The sequence below is a fragment of the Lepisosteus platostomus genome, chromosome 4 (assembly GCF_059453375.1).
Source record: "Lepisosteus platostomus isolate fLepPlt1 chromosome 4, fLepPlt1.hap1, whole genome shotgun sequence".
Classification (NCBI taxonomy): Eukaryota; Metazoa; Chordata; class Actinopteri; order Semionotiformes; family Lepisosteidae; genus Lepisosteus; species Lepisosteus platostomus.
Window position 1 is genome coordinate 62,644,123 of NC_142614.1, and position 26,552 is coordinate 62,670,674.

Below are 26,552 nucleotides of genomic sequence, written 5' to 3' on the forward strand. Positions count from 1 at the left end.
ACAATCCGATTAATCACATGACTGTGACCAAGATTGTCCAACCTTAAACCCGTGGAGTAGGATCCTCTCCCTTTTAAGCACAACGCTCAACTTAACTTTCCTCCAGGACTGAATGAACACCCTTTGACACAGAGCCAGCAAAGCAAGGCAACAGCTGCAACCTTGATCGAGTCTTCCTCTCCCTCTGGGGCATTCAGACTGTATCTGGACAAGTGCTGGCCACTGTATAAGTCTGATGAGTATATAGTCAATATTGATATGATTGTAAAAAACGAGAATTCATCTTTTCTTCCAAAGGAATGTGCTTTTGGGAAGTATTAATTCAGTGCAGTATCTGAATATTACTTTTCTTTAGAGTATATGAAACGTGGGTTGATAGTTGAGACTATGAGTTAACTACTGACCTGTAGTCAGTCCCGGTTATGCAATATTTAATGTCTGTTTTTAAAGATGCCTTTGTGTTTTTGTTTTTTATAACCCTGTTATAGTCATTATTCTTTTACTATTACTATGACTAATTCCTGAATAATTAATCAGCCACTTTATTATTTCTCCTAAAAGAACTGTATGTTGTACTCTTGGAATCCATGTACGGTATTTGTGTCAACATTTGTTGTTTTACTGAATCCAAGTAGCCACAAAACTACTCTCAAGTTCCAGGAAATTCAAACCATCATCACAGTAAATTAATCACTCAGTCTGAGGTGAAGCACAGTAATTAGTGGAGTACAGTGCCACGAGAATCTGTGTTAAGGCTACCGTCTTCTTAATTAATATCAATAACCTGGATTCTAGTAAGTTTAGTGAGCTAATTCATAGAGGATACTAAAGTAAATAGGAGGATTAGCCAAGAGGTTGCAAAAGAAATTCAATAAGATATGGATTTAATTTAAGATTTTTTTCATGACAAATAGGTTGCCACCCACATGCCAAATTAATGAACTAATTGTTCCACGTGATTTTAAATTCTCCTAAATTCTCCTATACAAAAAATAATAAAAAAAAACATTATAGAGATTATAAAAGATCAAGATACTTGATATATTAATTTGGGGGGTTTATTGTGGCAGTACTAACATATAAAACAATCCATATTTAACATACAAACATTAATTCAAAATTTATTTTACAAAGTTCATAAGGCTTAAGTTCCGGCATCAGTCAAACCATAGGAAACGTTTTAATTCCTCCCAGAGTTGAGTTTACAAACATTAACAAAACAGCTGTTACAAACAGATGACAGCTAACAGCTACAATTCAAAATATGTGCCAAAATAATCCATACAGACACGTTTTTGTGTCTGTTTTACAAAAAAAAGACAAATTATTTCCTTTTTCATTCAAATCCAGAACCAATTACACACTTAAGCAAAGTCTGAATGTTTCTTCAATGCATCGTTTTTGCTTCTTTTTACGTATATTTTGTTAACCTTGGAAAAAAAGCCAAGTATAATACAATTTCACTTTTTTTTATAATCGTATCTGTTATAACTGATTAAAAACTGTTAATAACTGATTTACTTTGTTTTTTATTGGGTTAAGATAATTATTCTTGTAACAAACTATTTTTCATTTCATCAGGTACCATTTTAATACAATGCATGGTCAAAGTAGTTATAACAGAAATAATATTTACATACTAAGACAAAAGCAAAGTTACACAATTACATTTATCATGCAAAACCGGTAAAAATGATTTAACCTAAAGGGGGAGCAGGCAGCCAAAATATTAATTACAAGACAAATATATGAATTTTTATAAACCGTGTTAAATAAAACTAGAACATTTTAGCTCTTCATGATTTAGCCAATCTTAATGATGTCCCATTATGCACTATGGATATGGATTAAGTCCAATTTATATCGAAATAAAATTCTACTGGGAAACCATGGTTATTTCATAATCTCACCAAGGAAAAAAGACTATAGATAATGTTCCTACTGCTATTGTGTGTCTGCATTTCAAATTTGATGACATTCTTAGTCTCAAACATTTTAGCTTTCTGCCCTTCCCTTTGGTGAAATTGCAAAGCTATCTGCTTGATCGTGTAGTTAATCTAAACCAAAAATCTAATTTTATACAGATGTCTTATAAGACAAAACAACGGTTTTTGTCTGTATAAATCACAAAAACATTATTACACATGTATCTTGTGAGATTTTTAGTTGACCTTTAATTGGGTAAACAAATTCAGTTACTGTATAATGGTGTGAAATGTTGTGAACTATTTGTAAAATAGAGAATGAAGAAGCCAACAAAAGTGCACAATAGAAAATAATTTCTTTAGTTTAACAGCAAGGTGTCAAATTTGTTATTACAGAAGTCATGCACATGTCTATGGGGTAGAAGGGAAACAACTGGTGGTAATCACAGTATTTAATATTATTGTTACACATTATGTCTTTCTCCTTCGATTTATTTACAACAATTTAATATTCATGCAATCAGCAGACTCTTTATCTTCCATAAGAAACACAAGTGTAGGCTGACTCATCTTGTTGGCTTTTTATTTTTATATTTGTGTGGCATTTTAGTCTTTTTTGAGGGTAGCTCATTAAAACACACTTGTTTTTGGCCAGATGTCTTTGTAATTAAATTAAGTGTTTATTCAGAGGGGCAGGTTTGATTTAGGCTCAGTAGAAAAATCGACATCCATGATTTATGAATCAAGATTCTATTAACTACTGATTTTTCGATCGTCGAAAAAACTTTTAATGTCCCTGCATGTTGTATTCTTACTTATGTTTTTCTATATTGTAATATTAAAGGAGTATTGCATGCCATGGGTTTACTTCATTATATTTCTTTTTATTATAAACTCTATGATGAATCCAATAGTACTCATAAATAATTTAATGAAAGCATTACAACAGTAGCGCAATTAGAATTCCAGACTATAATACCACAAAGATAGGCTGCGGTGTACATACAGTGAAAATCAAAAGTATAATATTGTTGTTACAGTATCTCATAATATTTTAGGAAAATATTACTAGTAACTAAATGTCATTATAGAAGATTCATAGTTGTATTGTCTAATGTCACCAGAACAACCAAACATGAAACAATTTTATGCAACTCTCATAGAATATATACCTGAAAAACATTACTGGTAGGAAAGGTTATGGAGAATAAATTATATAGTTCTAGGATGATAATTCAACAAAAATGGCTATTTCCAGTAACTACAGATTATATATTATCAACAACAAAAAAAGATCAATCAGCTATTGTTTTCTCACCTTCTAACCTGGGATGGCAGCCTAGCTCAAAGTAGTTAACATGATTTATAATACTAGCCAGTGTAAATGTTTCGGTAACCCTATTTGGTCTATATAATTTAAGATATGCAAGAAGGTATTTGCTTATACTGTATTTGTTTTGGGGTGGTTTCTGAATTTTAGAATGGGCCTATTTTTTAGTTCATCGGATAATAATCCTTTCTTCAGTTTTGAGGAAAGTCGTCTCGCACTCAGGACATTACCCCTTACTTCATCCCTAAACATTAGGTTTTTCAAACAAACTCAAGACATATACCTTATTAATACTATATTGACCCCCAAATAGCTGCCTTAGACTGACATACATGAACTATTTTTTTATTCATCCAAGCCCCTTCTGAATTCTGACTTGTAAAAATAATCCTTATCTTAGTTTTATGCATACAAATTACACAAAACTAAAATACAAGACTCAATCCATCATACTCTTACCATTTGCTGCATTCAGTATACATTCCTTCAGTAACACCCTCAATCCTAACACATTCTGTTTTAAAGGATTGTGCTATAATGCCTAACAAACCCACAGTACTACCTACAATGTCAAATCAGTATTTTTTGTTAAAAAATAACATGCTCTACCCCATGCCCCTGTCTTCAACAAATCTGTACACATAAATAAGTTAAAGTAGATTTTCTGACTAAAAAAGTTCCTGAAATACTTGTATCACATAAAAATGTACAAAACATTAAAAACAGCATAAACAAAGTTATTTGTATAGGCCATGGTAAGTTTTTTTTGTTTGTTTTGAACAAGGGTTGCTTTCAAAACCTTTTGTGCTATTTCCGGATAACAAGAAAAAAAATACAGAGCACTTTTGATGTATTTTGTTGAAAATACTGTTTCCTTCAATATATTCTAGAAGAAACCTATAGCGTGTGAGTTATTCCTGACAGAAGACTTCATTAAACCTAATTCTACAAAGACCTTTTATAGTATGATTCATGGAATTCATTTGAGACGCATACTAAAAATATTTTTTGTATTTTGAATATTTTGTAATTCTATTTTGTTTTGCTTTCTTTTTTATTGCTATCTTCATTGTGTTCCGGATAACCACCAAACCATTTCTCTAAGGACTTCCTTTTTAGAGTGACACCAATGGAACACCTTTTAATTTTTCTCCCACAGTCAAACTAAAAACTAAGCTATACTTTTTTCCTTCTTTCATCCAACAAAAATCACTTTGAAGACTAAAAGACAAGATGTGGCTGAAAACTAAAGTATTGAAATGTTTGCAATAATATTTTAACATATATTTTTAATTATGTTTGACCTTATGTTTATATATTTAATGTAAATTCATTTTTAACTTTGAAACATTCACCAAAACAACAAATGTAAAATAAAATCATTTCCTGTAGGTTTGCATGTATATTTTAAGATGCAAATTCAGAAAAGAATTCATTGTCAATGGATTCTTTAATGTATATTGAGAATGCTCCTGGATTCCTCCTCTTTATTTTATAAACGACTATACTCCATCAATACGTTCCTTGAAACTGCCACTCACTGACCCATTTTAAATTTCATTCACACAGAAAAACACGTAAAAAATATCTGGTGACATTTTTTTGTTCACTTGCCATATTACTTTTAATGATTTGTCATGAAACAAAATATTTAAAAATAAATAAACTTGTTAATCCTGGATTGAGGTGTAGAGTACTATTACTTCATGAACATTTCACAGGTTGCCGATCATTAAAATAATGATGAAATCTCCAGGATCACATTCACACCAGTAACACAGAAATAACTTGTCAGTAAATGAAAGCAACCCTCCCTTTTATGTTGTTGACGTTAAATGTTTTAGGATAAAGATGCTGCCACCATTTATTTTTTAGGAGCCTCCAAGCTTGTCAAGGATGAAGTTCATTTTACAGGTCATCCACTGGCGGAGTGGGCAGTAGTACTCATGGTGGAACTGCTCAAATTCGGGGGTCTGCCGAATCTCATGAAGGAAAGAGATGTCAATGTCAGACTCCAGAAGCACCAGGAGTAGAGGAAGGGCAAACACAAGTAGGCCAAGGCCTACAGCCAGGAGACGCACAAAACTCTGCATGCAAGCATTCAGCTGCTTGTTGCCTGTTAACAGTTTGTAGCTACAGCCAAGCACCCTCCTCACCTCCTTCATCTCTTCCTCTTCAGCAATCAGAAACGCCCTCTCATCAGCCTCAAGCTCTTCATAAGATTCGTTGTCAACATCAGGCTCCTTGGCCAGCTTCACAGGGTGATCAAAGAGCAGGTCAATTCCTCCATCCTCCACGGGGGTGGGAAGCACACTTGTGGAGGGGTTGTACATCAACTCCGAGATGGTGAGGGCTTCCTCATCACCTCCTGGGTTGTCTTCTGAAGGCAGGTCTTCCGCAGGCTTCTCTCCTGAGGCTCTGCATTCGTTCAGGTCCCCAGGATCCACTTCCAGCAGGGAGGACTTCATGGGCGATAAGTGCACCACATCCTTCAGAGCTAGCAGGCCTGTAAATACGAAAAATGAATTGGAAGCATGAAGAAGAGGCTGAATCATACAAAAGAGCATGGATAGATTAGAGTTAATCCTGCTGATCAAAATACACTTGAAGCTTCATGTACTGTACAGTACACAACATTAAACGTGTTCATCTTGAAATTCACAAACAAAATTTTCAGTAATGCATGCTTAACGCCAACACACTTTCAAATACTTTAACCAACCAAAACAGATAAGCAAAAAAATGACCTACTGAAGTGATCTTGAATACTCTGGCAGTGTGTCATTCATGACATCTGAGTCAAAACAAAATGTTGTCTATGTATATTTCCTCTCAAAGAATATTTGCAGGACTATGAATAAAAATACAGATGTAATTTCTAAAAGACTTCAATACTTGTATGTGTATTTCTTTGTTTCTATTTGTATATTTTTACATAAATTACTTATAAATAAAAAATAATGCATGAAAACTATGTACAGTACTATGCATGAGTGCCTATGGAGCTGGCTCACCCACCTTTACTGATGAGAACGAATTCTGAGTTAACAGAAACATTTTGTCAGGTCTCAAAGAAACTGGTTTCTCAGGTTGAGTCTCAGAGTGAAATCATATTGTTTGGAAGCCCAGCTGTCTAGTGGTCTTGGCAATGCTTATTAATAAGCAACATTAATTAAGTGTTGCAGTAGATTATTCTGTGAGGTCTCTCTCTGTGGTCCCAGAATAGCCTACTGATCTTTGCATGTTGGAATGTATGGGATATGAGGTTGGCTTTTCATATGTAGCTTCTCCCAGGACAGCGACACCAAACAGTACCAGCACTCCCCATGATGTATGTCCACTCCTGGAGCTTGGATGTCTGGCAGAGAGCCTTACGCATATCTGGATGATGGTCTTAAAGTCACAGACAGTGGTCAATCATCCCAAAAGATGACCAAGAAAGGTACTTGTAAGGCGTGGAGACCCACTCCACCTGGTGACATCTTACAAAATGACCAACCACATTGTCCCCAGTTAAAAAGTGGTGAACACCTCTTCTAACTTTGGTTCTCTCCACTGAACCAACTCAGCTGGCTACCAACAGAACCAAGTCACGGCCACAACTGATGTCTAAACTTTTGGCACGGATTGTAAAGTCACAGAGTGAGCCCATACGCAAACAATTCTACCCGAGGTCTAGCCTGTAGCCAAGGACTCATGGCCATCTAGCTACCACCGTGCATCCACTTGATCACTGGAGCAATATGGTTGGACTTTTGTCAACATGCCTGAATGTCTCATTATTCAGCAATAACTGGTATTCTGCGGACTCTTCTGCACTTTGGAGATTTCAATAACAGTAATTTTTGGATTTTTCTTTACACCTACAAATATTTTTCTGTCAGCCACTGCATTAGTCTTTTTTGGACACCCTGTTCTCTGCCTGATCTTGACTCCTACAGTTGTTTCCTTTTTTAAGAACATTCCAGATTGTTGATTTTGCAATGCCAAGAGTCTTAAAAAATTATCTAATGGTCATTTTCTTTCCTCTCATTTTCAAAATGGCCTTCTTTTCTGTTATATTGAATTCTCTGGTCTTCATGCTGGTTTTTGCTAATTCAAGTAAAAGACTTCAGAAGCAGTTTCAAAAGACCTCAACCATGCCTATACCTTCACAGCTCTTTTATGTGTGTGAAATGTATGCAATGTGTAACAACTGGACAGTGAGAAATACCTTAAAATCCGCTTGTCCCAATACGTATGCTCATCTAAAATGTGGGAGATTTAACAAAAATGTGCTGTTGTTGTATAACGGTAAAACATTTATGCATAAAAATACCCATGGGTAAAAGGGGATATTCTCTGTCTTTGTCTCACATTCAACTTGTGATTTGAAATTCAAATTTTCTGAGCATACACCTATAATGGACTGACTAGAACACTTATCCCAGTACTTTTGGAGGGCACTATAAGTAAAACTGATTTTACATTCCTACTGCTAAATCCTTAACAATAGTGTTTGGGTGGACATAGACGAGCGCTTACCAAGCTCTGCTGTTTGTTTCTGTTTACTACTGATAAAACATCAGGGCTTTTCAAATTGTTCTGCTTTTACAAGAAGACCTAATCCAAGTGAAGAAAACTGTATGTAAGCTTTTATTATACGAGAATACTGACTCTAGGGCAGGTGATTTATATTGATTTTTGGTCATGGGTAACTTTAAAAATGCACTTCAGAAGTTTTTATGCAAAATACCTGGTCTGCTCTGCGATATGCTGATTAATACTACAATACATTCTGCATAATCTTTGTGTTTAGCTCCTGTTACTGTGGTGAGTTCTTGGAATGTGATAAAAAATCAATGAGGAAATAAAAATAACCATATAATGAACAATATACAACCAAAAAGGTTATAATGAAGACATGTAGTAAAATCAAAATTAAAGGTGTACAGCTACTACATAAAAATGCATAATAAAACAGTTTAGGTTATTGTTAAAATGGGAGATAATCACGGAAAAAATCCATGAAAATAAATTAGAAAAGACAGGCTATGTCATTAGTCAGATGTGACCAAGACTGATGAAGCCAATTAGCCAAGCACTGACAATGCTGTGTGGGTTTGAGTCGGTCAGGCATACTGTATCTCCAGCTTTTGCTTCTTGGGTCCCGCAGAGCTTGCTGAGCCATCAGTGGCAATGCGAAATATGGCATATAAAAATGTGATTTAAAATAAAAATTAAGAGAGCATATGATGAAAAGTAACTGGAAATTACAATTTATAAAAAAGGAAAACAAAAACCACTTGCAACTAACAAATTGCAAAAACAACTGCAGATAACAGAAGACGAAACAAAAATTGCAGACAACTGCAGAGACGAGAGAAGAGTATGAAGCAGTTTTCACATGTATGAGAAAAGTACATTTTACCATACAGAAGATTGTTTTGATAAAATACCACATCTCATTACGTCTGTTGCTATTCATCTTCTCTACAACATGCAGGCTGTCAGGCTGTCACAGACAGGAAAGTGGAGTAATAATGTTGGTTCAAGAGATTGGGTCATAATTTATATATGAGGTACAGAATGACTGATCACACTGGATACACTGCTGTAGGTCAGAGCATTCTATTTTCATTTAAGAACCTCTTTTTGGGTCTTTTCACAGAAATTTATTTTTTCTCCAAAAGTACGTCAAGAGTATTTATTTGCAATTTGAAACTTGCTTCACACACAGAGTAAATGTATTCCTTGCTATAAAAAAAACACTTTAATTAATATTACATGTTCATACAAATTGTAACAACATTCTTATTTTTCAAACAGACAAAATCCTAACAGAGACTAATACTGTATATTTCATTACTTCATGTATTCCATATCATGTATCGAATTTTACCAAACGGGTTGGATGTGACGAATGGCCTCCACTCATTTGGAACCTTTTATATGTTCATTAATTTATATGTAAATCAAGTCATTGTTTTCAAATGATCATAAGCACTGCACATCTGAAAATCTGTTCTGAAAAATAGATTGCTGCATAGAAACAAAAACTGCTACACACCATTGAATACATACTTTCCATACATTATTAAAAAAAACATAAACTCACACCTTTAACTTCATCAATGTGATTACCAATTACCATGAAGACAGCTTCATAGGTATTATTAATTAAACTTTTATAGAAATGGCAGACATAGGATTATAGTACGTCAAATTATCTGTCCAAGTTAGTGACTAAGGGAATCAAGGATTTGGAATCTTGGCAGAAGTGTGGGGTTGTCTTAGTACACATAGCAAGTAACCCTTTCTAGAGGTGTGCCCGTTGTATACAATTCAGTATGAAAATACAGTAAAACAAATTCACAGTGAAAAAAATCAAATATGGATCAACTTAAACAGTAAATATATTTTGGAACATTAGGATGACAATGAATGTGTACCACTGTGATTCTTTCACTATGGAGACACAGTGTTTCCTTACCATTCTCACACTGTAATTACCAATGGAGCTCTAAAGATCGAGTTACACACATGTTTAAAAGAGTTCACCATTACAGATTAAGAATGACCTCAGTATGTCACAGGGAATGTTGTATTTGGTAATCCTACTGTTGGCACATATAAAACACAGTTTTGTAACAGTGAAGTAGCTATTAATAACAAAAGGAAATTATCCACCTTCAATTAGTATGTTCACAATAATGGTAAAGGTCACTTTCTACCAGGTGATTTCACTGTATTAATGTTTTTGTCATGTATCATATGTGGTTTATACATGAATTTACAGACCCTATAAAGTGTTAAGTATAAAGAGATTTTTAAAGGAATTAAGACACTAACATTGGTCTAATTCCAGATTTTTTTTGCAGTATTAAACTATTGTTTGTCATATGGCACTGAACTTTTTACTTCTGACTCACATCAGTCCAGCTGTAATGTTCTATTTAAAGAGTTACAAAGACAATTAGTGCTGGTACCAAGGAATTAGTAGAATCCAGCTGACAAATATTCACGAAAGTGATCTGAAGAATTGCCATTTACTGGAATTTAGTTTAGTCTCCTATTAAAATTGTTTTGAAGAAATAAGAAAAGTTATATTTGTTAAAGAAAGGTAAATGATTAAAAAAACTTTTAAAAAGGTTATAAAAATCTGGCCAATTGCAGTAATTCTGGATGTATGTTTTAGGACAAAACTATCACTTTACAGCTACTGAAACTACTGTATGCGACTACTGCATTCTGTCTGACATAAACATCCTGTATTCTATTGAATTATATAAGCATTGTGAGTTTTATATTTTATCTGATTTTTTTAAGCATTATATAAGGAGACTTCAAAATTTACATTATGGTAATTTATACACAATATGTATTCTTTGGCTTAAGAATAAAGTTAAGCTCATGGTTCCATACTGTATGTACAATATAGTGCAAATACATTTAAGTACATTTATCTCAATAAGGTTTACTAAGCAAATGAAATCAAGCCTCTGTAACTATGGCTTAACTAAGATTTTAAAATAATTTTAAGAATAACTTTTGGTTGTCTAATTTGTGATGGTCATCTTAACAAAATGGATTAAGTCATGGATCAGCATTAAGTACCATAGTGCTTTAAAACCTTAAAATATGTTGTCTGGAAAGAACCAGAATTTAATATTCCAATTCCAAGCACAATTAAAAGATGAACTATTGGACTATTTTAATGTAAATGTAAAATAAATTTGCTAACTTAACTATTTGTAAATAGTGCAGTGTTCTAACAAGGTTCACACAACTCTACCTAGATACAGTACATTTTTCTTTTTGAGTTGCTGTGTTTATCAATAGAAGCTGCACAGAGACAGGAAACACCAATACCCCTTCAGAAATAAATTGCCTCTACCTGTTCCAGAAATTCTTGCTCCATGATCCAATAGCCGCACATACATGTCTCTGGTGGTGTGGTTTCTCATTCGCAGCTGAATGCTTCTCCTGGTTGTAATTTTTACCTGGCATTTCATCCTATCAGCTGAGTTTTTCCCAATCCTAGACTACAGTGCTCATACTACTTGTGACCAGAGTGCTGTTGTGAGTGTTACTGAAGGACCAGCCCCAGTCCCTCAGAATGAATCAAATGTCAGTAGCCTGAAAGCACTAACAAAGATAGGGCATTAGGGAGAGGATAACTAAATGCAAGATGTTATTTATATATCATGCTCTTAATGCTTACTGCTGTAGCATGTTAATACCCCACTGGCCCATCGTAAGTGTGAAACTTTAACATGCATTTTCTGCTGCCATACCATACTCTATTTTCTTGTGGCTTAAATCATGGTTTAATTTTAAATTACTTCTCTCAGACCTCAGGCAGTTTATTGTTTGTTTAAACAACTGAGGATAAAAAGAAAAGCTTTTTCGGAGTAAAGGTATTTTAATTCTAATGCAGAAACAATTATTTGATTTTTGTTTTGATATTTTGCATCAGTATTAAGCCATTCAGATCATTCAAGTCTCTTACAATATGCACTTAGTTACCCATCTTTATTGAATGTCCAGAAGACATATCCGTAATAATACTGATCTTTCTAAAGGTAAAAGAGGGAAACACTGGGACTGACTTTTCTTATTATATGTGAGAAGTAACAATATACTACCATTAGTCTATTAATAATGCTGTCATTTAATTATGTCATTCACTTTGTTATTATTCTTTTAACTTGTATTTCTCCTGTAATTTACATGACTAATCTTTATATTAGTATATGATTAGAAGAAACCATACGCGTTAATGTATACACACCTAAACAGCACTACAGAGAGCCTGCAGTATTATTGCTTTGATAAGAAACATTTCACTGAGCTTTTTAATTGTTGTAGTGTACTTACAAGCACACTAATCTACATCAACTCCCAGAGGGCTCAGGTACCACATGTCTCTAAATGCTTCAGTTCAACTGAGCTGGTGTCAAAGGGCTTTGTAATTTTCCAGTCCACTTTCCAGTTTATAACTCTTTCATCTTCAAATAATACATTAATACATGACAATGATCTTCCAAATATTATCTGAAAAAAATATTCTGTAGTTTTTATAGGGATGAAAGCAAATGTTGCTGTTTGTTTTATGTTCTTGTTGTTTTATTCTTGGGCTGGTTGATTCTAACATTGTATTCCAATTTTAAATTCTAGTTTTTGTATGTAATTTGTTTCATATTTTGTTTCAGTGATTAAATCAAAGATACAATATCTCATTTTTTTCTTCCAGAAGATGCATCTCATAGCAATCTTGACATTTTAACTTCCTAAAGAAAAAAAGTATTTGAAAAGTAATTCTGCTACACACAGCTATGATCTTCAGTTTGGTTAGCTAGAAGTTCTATACATTTACAATGGGTAAAACAAAAAGAATGAACAAAGAAACAATGAGTTCCTAATACTAAAGGCCTTAATATTAAAATATTGTGCAACTCTGATATATAATAGTCTATAAAAAATGTTTATGTAATGACTATTACAAAATCTTTGGAACTTAGTCACTTCAGTTAGTAAATTAATTAGTAAATTAATATAAAGCAAATCAGTAAGTTTTTTTTACATTGGTTTTCCTCTTCCTGTTTGCTGAGAAGCTTACAATAAATTGAGGACAATTAAACGTTCACTTAGTTGTCTCTGAAATTGTAATTTGCAGTTGTTGTGATCTATGTAAAGGTATCTTTCAGCTAAGTTCTTCATTCCAGGGTACCTGCAGAAATTCTGTGGTTCCTTTCAATATATTTTAATGTATGCCTTTTTGGTCATATTCTGTTGCTAAAGGTTGTGTTTGTAAATTCTAAAAATTGCAGTGTCATGGAATGCTCTCTAATGTATAATCTCAGAGAGGTTTAAAGCTAGCACAAATCTGAATAAGAGAAAAACCAGAGAAGGCTTTACAGATAGTTATTTTAATATAAGGGGCTTTACAATCAAAAATATTCATAATCATAATTCATAAAGAGTTTAACAAGAAGAAACAATAACCAATGTCAACTATAAACCCAGAGTAGAAATTTTAACAAGAGATTACAGTGACATACAGTGGTATGTATCAGTAAACAGCACTGGAGATGGTTTCCAATCTATTTGGGAATTGGAAGACAAATTTGAAAAGTAGTACAATAGAAATTATAAGAAACCCATAATTAAAGCCACTGATTCTATGATTGTTTTATCAAATAGCTGTTTCTAAATATTGTAACAGAATTACCAATTCTGATAATTATGAAGCTATCCAAAACCATGATAGAATGTGGTTAAAGATTTTAACCATTTTCACACTGCCTTGTATATTACACTGTTACACATGTATACCAGATTTTATCTCACACATACTGCAACCATAAGCTTAACCACTGCTCTAATGCAAAGTTAAATTCTACTGTATATCTATATATGTAAGTTATATAAATTAATATATATAACTTGTATTATTTTTAATTTAACAGAAGAAAAGGACATTCCTTTTTGTTACTATACAATTTACAAACAAAACCAAAACCAGGAGTCCTTCTGGAACACCTTGCGTTAATTAGATATTCAAAGTTCCAGTTTCTTTTGAAATAAAATGTTTTAAAAGAGTTATTTCTGCCATCTAGATTTGACTGATTGCATGACCCAAACTGTCAATTTTCTGATTATACTGCACACTATATTAGGTTGTCTGAGTATTGTATTATTAGGTTGTATTATTGTATTCTTTTCATTACATCATCAAAAAATATTTCCTTTACCTAAAGAACGTGATTGTAAAAAACAACATGCTATTTGCCTGACACCCAGTTCTGGTGAGGCAGGATTAAGTTAATTGGTTTTATACAATTGGTCCCATTTAAAATTCTTATGGCAGAATTGTACACAAGCAGTGTTCTATGAATAGAGTGTGAACACAGATCAGTAATGCAGCATTGTAATAATAAAAGAGGTGGACAGTGGCAGTTGTTCCATAGTCAAGTTAAAAGGATACATCAAAACGTAATAATTATGGTTCACAAAAGCAGCATGGGTACAACTGAGTGCTGAAATCTACTACCATAGATGACTGATATTCAACAAAGCACTAAAATCAAAAAGAGTTCAGATGTAATTAGCTGTAGTTGCTCAAGCTTCAGTGTCAGGGTGACTGCCTGGAAGCACAGAATCTGTGGAAAGATGATCCTAATGGACTTTAAAATGAATCGGTATGTCATTAACAACAGAGGGGAGGAAATGTGCTATGTTGATGGATCAGTTCACCCAGCAGGCAAAGGAACATGTTTAAGCCTAGGGAACTGGATACAGAGTCAAGCAGAGATCCATTATCAGGGCAGCAGGAGAACCAGTTTGAGGCTAACTGGATGACCAACTAATACTTAAACAACCACAATATAAAGAGCTATATTTTATTTATCATTCAAATATAATATTTTGAATTGAATTATATGTATCAGTTAGACTACAACTGTCTATATTGTAGGTATTAAATACAATACGTATAAGATACTATATACTTTTTTTAGTGAAAGTTACATTTTAAGTGCTGTGGGTAGAATGTAACATATATCCTATCTCTCATTTCTCCTCAAATCTTATTATGCATGATTTTTTAAATGAAATTAAGCAAATTAAGCTATCATTATAATTGTATTCTCATTTAAATAAGTAGCAAACTTATGCAGATTCAGTCTCAGCTTTAAACCAAAAAGTAAAAAATGTGCTCCTTTCCACATTGGAAACAATTCATTCATGTTGCAGACTTACTGTATATGAAATGCTATGAGGCAAAAGGTGACAACTGGAAAGTTAAAAACTTACAGAAGATATAAGACACTGGAACGTAATACCCCATGTTAGAAGTGCAAACTACTTTGAATTAAAATGTGTTGGGCTTAAGGAAAACTATTGTAACAGCATGTTTTCAGTACACCCATAGGTTTCTCTGTATTCTAGTTGTGAGTTTTGAATAAACAAATAGTAGAAGGTAGAACTATTTTGTGTTTCAGACAAGCCCTAATTAAGTCAGCGTAAAGATGTAATTTGAATTAGTTTGCGTTATTGACTTAAAACACCTGGCTGAAAGAACTGTTTAGGAAGAGGCTGCTGGAATCCACGAAAGATGTGAGTGTAATTGTATTATGGCGATGCAGAATACTTAAATTACAGAGTTTAAAACAGAATACAGACAAAAATATGGCCAATAGAGTGAACAAAGGAAAGGGAATATGCAAGGTCTATTGGGAGCCTTGACAACATTTTGAAGTTGATCACATGTACGGTGACAGCAGCGTGGGCACCTGAAGATGAAGGTGTGTTGGGTAGGACACAATGATGAAAAAGGAGAGAGAAAATTGAACCACGGAGGGGAGACAAGGAAAGTGCAAGAGTGAACGAAGGAGAGAGAGAAATGATGCGGGCCATAGGGGTGCAAATGTCGGAAACAGAGAAATGGATGAAAGAGCACAAAGTTGGGTAAGAGAAAAGGCCATTTTGGTTTTCTTTGAGCAACCAGATTAGAGAAACAGAGAATTGCATGGGAAGGTTTGTTTATCGCAAGTGTGAGCACTGAATGAAAGAATGAGAAAACAAAATATGTAATGTAAGGTAGACAGAAGCAGGCGAGACAAGATTATGACTGCATATGTTGCATCCTGCCCTGCATCAGTGGGCTATACGAAAATATAAAAGTTTGAAATAAATGATGCAGCAGAAATTTACATTAAACTTATTTCACTATTTTGTGTTTAATAAGTTGAAGATAAAAGAAGTGTAAATGAGGGCTCCTGAAAAGCAGTGAATTTCAGGTTTGTTCCTATTTTCTTAGAGCTCAGAAGTACTGTGCTCAGTATAGCCATATACTGTAAAGAAGTTTGAGTAGGTACTGTAGTGGTGTAGCTTGGGTAGGCTGCAAAGGAATGGGTAACACACTTGTTTACACAGCAGTCAAAACAATCTGTTTTCTTTTCCTTAAAGAGTGAAAGAAACATTTACTTGTTTTTTAATAGGCATATAAAGGCAGCATTTGAGGCCGCTAATTAATGTTTCTTTAAAGTAAAGCAAGGCTACTGAGAGTGGGATCCCCATGAGTTTCCATGATGTCAGCAGATACATAGGCTGGTCATTAGTACTGTCTCCCCTTGGTACTTCTAAGATAAATATATAACCCTCTGATTGGGACTGCACATTCACAAATCCATGGGGGAAAAGCCTGACAGAAACATCAGCTGCTCACTTTTCATAGGGGCTGACAGAATAGAGCTCCTAACACCTGTTAGAGCTATGTAATACAAGCAAAAAACTACTGCCTACACTTTGTCACTTTAGAGAACAGCAGGCTTGGGTAACGAATCTTTAGTAAAATACAGTCATTTTTTTCACAATGTTAGACTTTAGCACAGAATTTCAATATATTATAAGGTATCTCATTAATACACAGTTTGGGGGATACCTCACAATCACATCGATGTTTCTCTTATAAAGAATCAGTGAAGAATTTTAAAAATCTGCAGCATGCATTTACTGTACTTATGGTTTTTACTGTATGTAATTTCCCCAGTTTTATACCATGTTTACAGCAATTTTGTTGCAAATAATTTCTTTCCTAATCAATGACAAATTCAGCATAGTTTAACCACTGAGAAGATTCTCAGAAGCCTGACCATTTGACAACAGCACCACAGAATCTGTTGAAAGATTTAAGAAAATAAAAATAAAATGAAATCGAAGAGCTGGAATGGGGGAATCTTCACAAGCACAAGCAAGGAACACTAGAAAACAGGAGATCTTACCATTTTCAGAGGCACTCTCTTCATGTTCGTTTGACGATGGAAGGGCTGGCAAGAGAGGCTCCACATTCATAATCAGTTGTTTGTTATTCAGAGAGTTAAAACTTTTACTCTGGCCAATGGCAGACCTGAAAATAAGTCAGGCAGTAAGTTGAAAACTCATTGTTTTTCTTACTTACCAGTAAGCAGCTAATTGCACATCTAATTGTTATAACTAAAATAAGTGCCTATTTTAAATACAGGAATCATACTGCCGTAATTAATACAATATAATGGCTCTAATGGTGTAATGCTATAATCCTGAATGAGTTAAAATAAAAAGTTATGAGTTACAAAAAGGGGCACATTTAAGTATCAAGCATATGGGCACTTTACTCCTACCTGTGTACTTCAGGGGGATCCCTCTGAATTTTTGAGCTGGCTTCTATCACTTCTTTTGCAACTCTTCCGCTGCAAAAAATGTACAGTATCATAACAACAAACATTTATAAAAACAGAAGTGTAAGAGATTTTTTATTGAGGAAACTGCCATTTACTGCACTTTATTTCTGAAAAGCAAATTTAGTATTTCATTGCTCAAAGAAGATCGACAGGTGGCACTTGTTTTGCGTTAGATAAAGCAGTAGTAGGTAAATGGCAGTTTCATTTAATCTGATTTTTTCTCAGTCTAATAATCATATATTTTTAAATATAACATTTTATGTCATATAAACATAATTTATACATAGTTTAGCTACTGTTTTCACATATAACATCACTGTACAGTTTTTTCTGAATTTCATGAATTGATTATAAACTAATCAAAACAACTGAAATTGCTAAATTGCAATTTGCTGGGCAGTGAATCCTTAAAGTACCACAGCTGCATGTGGTTGTCAGACTACATATAGTATTAAATGTTTAATATATTAATACAAATATATTATATGATGTACTAAACATTTAATGCGTTACAAAAACGGTTTGCTGTGGTCCAGTTACTGGTAAAACTGGTTTCCGTTACTCCCCGTATGTCTCTTTGCTCTTCACTATGAAAGGGTCATCCTTGCTAAAAAAGTATGTGAACCCTGCTTTTCAAAGTAACAATATAGACATGCTTTTTATCCTCACAGCCTGTATATTTTATTAATTCCAAATGACTATGAATCAGATATTGTGTTAAAAAAAATTAAATGCTGGTAAATTGTATATTTATTATTAATGTTAATTTAATATGTAATATACTGTGATATATAAATTAATACATATGACATATATTTTACATATTATTCATTATACTTGTTTTATTATTAGTGAGATTCTTTATTTTTCCCGAGTGGCTTTCTTAAAAGCTTTTTTAAAAGTGACTTTGTTAAGTACAGCTTGTGAATCTAACCGAAGCCTCCTGCATGGCAGGTGATAATCCTATCAATCGAATCACCACTGCGTCACTCTGATTGGACTGAATGAATGTGTGGGAAATTAGGACATGTACTTAGTGCCATGAACTAAATTAAAAACTACAAGCATTGCTTGGTGATGGGTTTAGTTGATAGGAAGTTTAATTTTCATTTTAAAAAATATGTAACTTCCATTGCCTGCAGAGGAAGTGAAACCAAACTGAACCAGAAGTGTTTTGAAAATAAAACCATATGATTAATTAATACTGAAAAATAAAAACAAAACAAAGCATATCATGAATCAAAAGCATTTCATCATATTACAGTGTTCTAGCGAAAGTGTGGTTTCTGTTCCTTAAAGAGGATCTCTGGTGCTGACCAAACAAATGTGCAATAATTATATTAACAGACTTCCAAATATTCTAGAATGCAGGGGATTTGGAAATATAAGTCCATTAATGTGAAATGGTGAGAAGACGTTGAAATGTATTTGTTCTGTTTTAAATGATCACTTTATGTAATATTAGATTGAAGCCTCTGGATGTTTGTAAGCAACTGTGAGTAAGGCCCCACATAGTGGTTGTTTCACCGGTACCTGTGTCCTGTGTCACCAAAATAGAACATCAGGAGAACGGAATCTTTGTGCTATCTCATATCCAATGTTTTTTTTAGTTTTGTAAAATAAACAATTACAATTTGAGGATCTCAAATCTTTGTAGACTGGGCATTACTTTATCAATATTCTTCCAGTTTTATTTTCTTTCAAACCAGGATGTTTATTGGATTCAACTATACCTTAATTAGAGAAAAACCCTTTTTATAGTGTAGACTTGTATCAGCTACAATGCAATTTACAGTACATGACTGACAAAGTAATTCAAATGACTACTCAAAGCTTATTATAATCTGGCCTTATATGTTTTTTAGGTATTTATTTGCTTTTAAATACCAGTATGTAAATAATATTTTATATTAATTTTAAATAATAATTTTACACAATTACTGATAATTCTGTATACTGCGTGCAATTAAAAAACAATAAATCTGTCAGTGTTATGCAATATTGTGACATCTAATTTTGAGTTGTGGTAGCAACTTGGTAACGACATCATGTCCTAACCAGTGTAATATTTAATATTAATTAAATTTTCTCTTGAACAGTATGCGCACAGTATGATTAGCGCAGGAAAGCACTAATAGGTGCTGCACCACCTGGTAGGCTCACCGAGTAGTGCAGTCCTGCATCAGATAGTTCGAAAAAAAAAGTCTTCAGAAGTAGATACAAACGATTTTCAATTAATGAATGATTAAACAACAGATATGAAGTGAAGATAATTAGATCTGGAAAGCCAACCACCCAAATCAAAGAGAGGCATAATCACACAAAAGAAGCCAACAAGAGAATCACAAGCGGTCAGACAATGGGTAAAACACAGAACTCAGAATGCATTAAATTTTATGTGAAATTAAAAGGAAGGCTGTCATATAAAACAAAACATAAAACTCATATAAAATCTGTTTGTAGATCTTCTGAAATTGTATACATTATGTTTTTTCCCAAGTTTAAGGTGTTCCAAGAATGTGTGTGTATGTCAGTGAGTGCAGGCAAACTGCAATTTTGACAATATATCTCTGTGAGTTACTCCAAATAAAGCAATTGTAAGGTTGAAATCCACAGGCTGCAGTACAATCTGGAACAGAATCACTAAGACAGACATCTAGAAGCTCAGGACTTCACCAGAACGTGTGATCAAGGGTGGCAAGGGCTTTACTGCACCTGTCATAGGTTGAATCTCAATCTCAGTAAATCTCAGTAAATCTGACCTTGGAGAGGTTAATATGAGGTAATACTTTAAATTTTATGACAGGCACAAACAGATGAGGAGTGCACTCAAGTGAGAGAAGATTCACAAATACACTGCTCCCAGTGATTGTCTGATTAGATAACGAAGGGCATCGCAAAGGCAAAATCTTATGATAAATCTTAGGTACTTGACATTTGCAGTGGGAATCAAGCTCAAGTAGGCAGGATTAAACTGAAGCAGGCAGTCATGTCACTCATACAATTTAAACCCTAGTGTAAAACTACTACTGCTAAAACTATTAGAGATTTAATAAAAAAGAAAGTGTAAAACAGTGACTTGGAAATGTAATGAAAATGATAACTTACCTGTATCGGAATCTGCTGCCTTTAAAAAATATATTACTACTGGAAACCGTCTTTATCTGACTGGATTTTGCACACCTAAATGAGAGAAAATTAATGAACATCAGGTTAGTAAGGCAGCTAAATAAATTCAAGTAGATAGCTGCATCAGCATGTGTAGGCTGCAAAGGAACAAGTAAAGGTTTATTCCATTCTAAAAAGAGAGGAAACAAACACAATTATTTGGCTGTGGAGCCTTCTTCAGAAGCCTTCTTCTTCACACCTGAAGAAGGCTCCTCAGCGGAAATGTTGTGTTTCTTTTCGTCTTTTCATCACGGAATAAAACTTCACTTGTTCGCAGAAAGAGAGTTGACAATTTAGAGCAGCACAAAAACTTATTTATTTTATCTATTGACATATTTAGCTAGGAACTATGCTTTACCTTTTTATCAATTGCAAAATTATACTTTTAATTATATACTCGTAGGCATATTAAAAATGTTATAAATGGTATTGGCTACAAATTGATTTGTAGCATTTTAATGTCAGATTATGAGACTAAGGTGTTATTCTGACACAAATCTATGTGTTTACAAAAACATTTACCTTAAATTCTAATGTTTAAGTTAATGTTTACTAGTTTTCTAGTTTGATCCACTATCTACATAAAAACTACTACATAAAACGCACTAAAACATTCAACAACATCAGCTTGATTTTTCAAACAGAAAGTATGAAAATATCCAATACACATCCACGTGCTAAATTTACATGCTAAATAAGAAACTTTTTAAAGAGCATTCTGTGTGTAAATATCCTTGAACCCTTTACCAAGGACATTTAATATAGCTTATAAAAATAAAGCTGCTTGTCCGACCTTTCACAATTAATAAAGCATTTTAATAACAATTAAATGTAACATAAAACTGCACAGAGGACATGCAAAATTCAAAATGCTATTTGCTGATGCAGTGGCCTGTTTGAGCTTCCAATATCAACATCCTTAAATTAGTTACAATTGGGTCTTATCATTAAACATGCAGTGCTTTAACATAATGATGAGGGGTCAGTATGTCTGTTTATCAAGCTTACTTTTGTACAATTATTCTTTCTCTTGGGTGGCTCTAGGACCAAAAAGTAATATATGCATGAATAAAAAATATACACAAAATCTATTGTTTCTCTTTCAATATGACAGTTATCAGAACAAATTAGTGATGCATGTCATGTACTGTAACAATGCCTCTGAAAATGGGCTTGAAAAGATTTGTGTCAAGTGAATATTTGAAACACCAAGAAGACAATTAAAAAAAAAAGCTTCAGAAGCCATTTTATACAGGAATGTTGGATATTATTTATAATTGGCTCCATTCAAACAAATTGATTACATGGTGACATCAGCAGGTGGCTTTTATCGACTGAAATGTACAAATGGAAAATGAAGATGGAAAAACAACAAAAGGAAGCCTCACTGCACAGATGAATCATCTGTAATTCACTGCTTTGGCGTCCATTTCCTCTCAAATACACTTTCAATGCATTATCCTCTCATTATATTCCACCATTACATAAATCCAAAGTACTCCCATGCAAGGAGGGAATGTTTTGAAATATAAAAAAATGAAAAAGAAAAATTTTAAACAACTAGTTTTCAGGCCAAACATATCAGGGACTATCAAAAATGCACAGCATTACACAAATAGTTGACAATTAACCTATACATACATATACGTACTGTATACAACTGAGACAAAAAATGCCACTGTTACTCTTAATTTACACCATCATTTACTCTGTATTTTTCTCTTTCTTCCCTTCTTGATGTTGTTGCTGCTCCAGCTGACAGAGGTATTCATGAACCGGGGGTATTAAATACTGAGATCTTGTTAGCTGTTTCTGTACTTGGATCTTGAGTTTTTCTGTGGCTGCGCAGTATGTCAAGAATAAGTAATGCACTTTTACCACAGAACTTATGAGAAGTGTTTATGAATAATTTAAATGTCATATTGTGCATTTCGCCAAGTGATGTTTTCCGTTTTTTTCTTGAAGCATTATTTTTGAAGAACAATACTGCAGTAAGCCCAGGCAACGGTACCTACTTGTAGAAAGCTTGATTTTCCACCCCACACTTCCAGAGATGTTTACAGGCTGCTGGTGTGGATGTGTGGAATGTCAGCACAAGTTTCTTCTAATTAAAACAAAGAAACAAGGGCAGTTAGTACCTGTACCACCCAGGTGAAAAGGGGAGTGCAAGAGAGAGTGCTGAACATTAAGTTGGCAAAGTTCAATGAGAGGTTACAGAAGCTAAACCCTTCAGGGCACTTCTACTTTGGGGTGTATTAAGTACTGTAGCTTGCATTTAGAATTATTGATAAAAAATCACTATGGATACATATAACAGATTGCAGTAAATAAAATTGCTAGATGCTAACAAGTTCAAATAAGAAAAAAATCTACATAATTGCTGTCTATATCAATTGCTAACAATTTATTTAAATTTCAAATGCTTAACACAAGCCATCTGAAATCCATTAATACAACAGACTAAAGGCTAATTTCAACCAAAACAGACTAAAGTGAGGCAGGGTGACTTAACAGGTCATGTTCCCTTTTCTACAAGGAAGGTTAATGCCTCAGCACTTGCTCACACTCTCAAAAACATGTTACGCTTTCAATGCATGCCAGTAGTGAGTACATGCATATCAATTGTGTATTCACGAGTAATTTCCACTATTTATGAAGCTAGACTCTTAATTTTCAGTAATATGCTGGTAGAAAGGCAATTAAATAAGTAAAAAGGCAAATGAATCTGCATTCACACATAAGTACAGGACCATCAAAGCCCGTTGATCGATATTATACTAAGTTGAATACTCATATTTAGCATCACTTTACATACAAAGCAGCAAAAAGTACTATCAAGAGCAATATCTTCACTTGGTTGAAAAATAAAAAGCACACTAAGGGATTAGAATAAATAATTTATTTTTAAAATACTGTGCAATTTCAGCACTAAATTTATGTTATGTACAGTATTCAGCTCAGAAGGTCTCTTGTTGAAGCCCCATTTTTATAATTCACACATTTAACCTAAAGCTAAAAGATCCCTTCAGATGTATTACATTACTCATGGATAACACAATGTTCCAAGGACAAAAAAAGAACACAAGATACTCTATACACTCTGAACACACTATGATATGATTTACTCACCAGTAATGGAAATGAATACACATACAAAGAAAAAAAAACACAAGAATAACTGTATATCAGTGAAATATCACAGTAACAGTCATAAATGGTGACACTTCATGCAAATGTAACAGATTCTTTGAATGGATAAAACAATAGTTTGAAACAGAGAAGACTTTAAAAGGAATTACATTTGGTAATGATTTCACAGTTATGCAAAACACATAAGGCAAATGTGTAAAGAGTTTTAACTGACATGAGAACATTGCATAAATTAGGTGCATTAGAAGTTAACCATAACCACAGTACATACAGCTGTGCAGTATGTACTATCACCATGCGGTTGGACAGAGGGAACTACAGGAGCCAGCCAAAATGTAGGACTAGTTAATAAACCCAAACCACTGAAATGTATTATAGACATTTAATTTATAGGGTCTGCTGTATAATGTGCAATTAGAAAGACATTTTGAGAAAAAATGTGTTCTTGTACAATAAATGGTTTTCAGGACAAATAACTCAATTTAAAAAGAAACCTATTATGAAACAAATGTCCTGAAACCTGGAACAAGAATGGATGAATATTAAGCAACTGACTTGAAAATTTGAAATACAGAAATTAATTAAGTCATTTTAGAATGGCAGGCTAGTCTCATATGTCTTTATAGCAGGCACCATGTTCACATCTGTGACATATTCCTACTGTATATAATCATGGCCCATTTAAGGGTTAAGTACAGTATATCACTGAAACCTGAACATATGTCATGTTCCCAACATTGGTCCAGTTACATTAAACCAGATTTACCAGACAGGCATGTACACCTGCATGACCTGTGGCCCATCAACATCCACATTACAGTTTTGTTTACCAAAAGGCAAAGTAATTCAGAATTAATTGACAATTGCCAAAAGTGAACAAATACCGGCTCTCCTGTAAAAAGACATCTGCAACCAGCCCCCAACAAAACCAAACTACTTCCATTGTTGACACAGACATTATTGGGAACCTATTTGTTGCTAAGAATCTGCTGTTGTTCCACTCTTGTGAATTATAACATCACCATCCTGTTTAAGGATCTGAAATCTCAAGGATCAAGGGGCTGTGATACACAGCAGGCCTCTGAGGCACTAAGACCCACCAGTTTACTATAATGCATCCTGCCCTTGAAAGAGATCTGTAACATAAATGAATCATTTATTTAACAAGAATCAATGAAAAATGAAAATACATTCAGGTACACTACAATAAAACATAAAACCTGCTACAGGGATTTTTAAAGGGTGACCAAGACATTTCATAACTCAAAACACACATATTAGTAAAGAACATATATTAAATATAGCACATTTGTTAAACATACTGTAGCAAGGAGCATCACTAAAGAAAGAAGATCAGTAGTACTCTTAGCGTTACTTCCATGATGACAATAATTGACACAATGCAGTTATGTTAAAACTACTACTGTTGTCTCTCAGTAGTGACACCACTCTATGTTTGTTCAAGATAGATATATTTGCCTACTTACTTATAGATCATAGAATATTCCAACCCAAAAGACAATAATTTGTAAACACAATATGTGATATGAAAACACGTGAGGACACAGAGATGTACAGTAAGCAATGATACTACATCATTTATAGAGGGCAGTGACAAAATGTTTAAGTGTTTCTCAGATACTCTCAAAGCCTATACAGCACAGTATTAGATCGTATACTGAAAGTTCAAGTACAGTAGGTAGTTGTGTCAGCATGTGTAGGCTGCAAAGGAACAGGTAACATTTATTCCATGCTGAAAGGAAAAGCTGAAGAAGGCTCTACAGCTGAAACATTGTGTCTCTTTTCCTTTTCTTTCAGCATGGTATTGGATGCATTACTAAACCTGGCAACCATTAGTGCGAAAACATGTGTTTCTTTGAATCTGTTTATCACTTTTATGTGTGAACATTTCTTTTTATTGTTTAACAGAAAAATCTACACAATCTAGAATTAATCTAGAATTAAGTTAATTAATCTAGAATGCATCAGTTGGTGAACCCCATCCTTCTTTATCTTACCTCTTTCTGAATGCCAATCACATAGAAAGTCTTCCCTTCAAATTTCAATTTGCTTACATCAGTCCTAGAATGAAAAGCAAATTATGAAACAATTCATAAATAATAGGATAAATAATAGGATCCACACATGTACAGTAATAAAGATCAGTGGATCCTGGTGTCTTAATTCTTCATTCAGAGTATAAGGAAATGGTGATATTCTCAGTGTGTATGGGGTCTGGTGTTATAAAATATAACACAAAATTAGATATTGTAGAATTTAAGTTAACAATGTAAAACTCCTGAGCCTATAAAAAGCCATACACGTTTAAATATTCAATACCTATATTGGAAATATTAATAACAGTAGTTATAGTAATCATCATTGTCATCATCATTGCAAAAATCATCATCTAAAAAAATTACCAACCAATGCCAACCCATAGCATCGCTGAAAGCTTTACAGATTAAATCATGTCTACTTTTTCTTAAAGACCTAACTAGCACCAAACCCTTATCAAAATGCTATAACAACAACAGTTCCAAAATTACTGGAGACAAATCAACTCTGTTTTACAGTAGATTTCACCTCAATAGCAGATAAACTATGGTAAAAGTCAACAGAAAATAAAATGTGTTGATTTCATAAGCATTCCGTGAATATTTGACGGAAGCACCGTTGGCAGCTATTACAGCCTTGAGGCTTTTTTGTACATCTTTACCAACTTTACACACTGGATTGGTTCCAGCTTTATTTTTAAACAGATTTGCTTAAGCT

The 26,552-nt window shown here is 33.7% G+C and overlaps 1 protein-coding gene across 5 annotated transcripts in view; it reads right to left on the reverse strand.

Annotated features, from left to right (window-relative positions):
• Positions 1–1,040: 1,040 nt before the first annotated feature.
• frmd3 (FERM domain containing 3) overlaps positions 1,041–26,552 on the reverse strand; it is a 94,980-nt gene continuing 69,468 nt past the window's right edge. For 3 of the 5 annotated variants that reach the window (XM_088630177.1, XM_088630181.1, XM_088630182.1), the window contains 7 exons: positions 25,796–25,859; positions 24,878–24,913; positions 22,643–22,731; positions 20,568–20,642; positions 17,400–17,468; positions 17,022–17,146; positions 1,041–5,761 (listed from right to left, as the gene is read on the reverse strand). In XM_088630177.1, the coding sequence (XP_088486303.1) occupies positions 5,127–5,761; positions 17,022–17,146; positions 17,400–17,468; positions 20,568–20,642; positions 22,643–22,731; positions 24,878–24,913; positions 25,796–25,859 (1,093 nt within the window). In that variant the 3' untranslated portion in view covers positions 1,041–5,126. The remainder of the gene's footprint in view (positions 5,762–17,021; positions 17,147–17,399; positions 17,469–20,567; positions 20,643–22,642; positions 22,732–24,877; positions 24,914–25,795; positions 25,860–26,552) is intronic. The other 2 variants (XM_088630180.1, XM_088630178.1) reach the window with 2 other exon arrangements.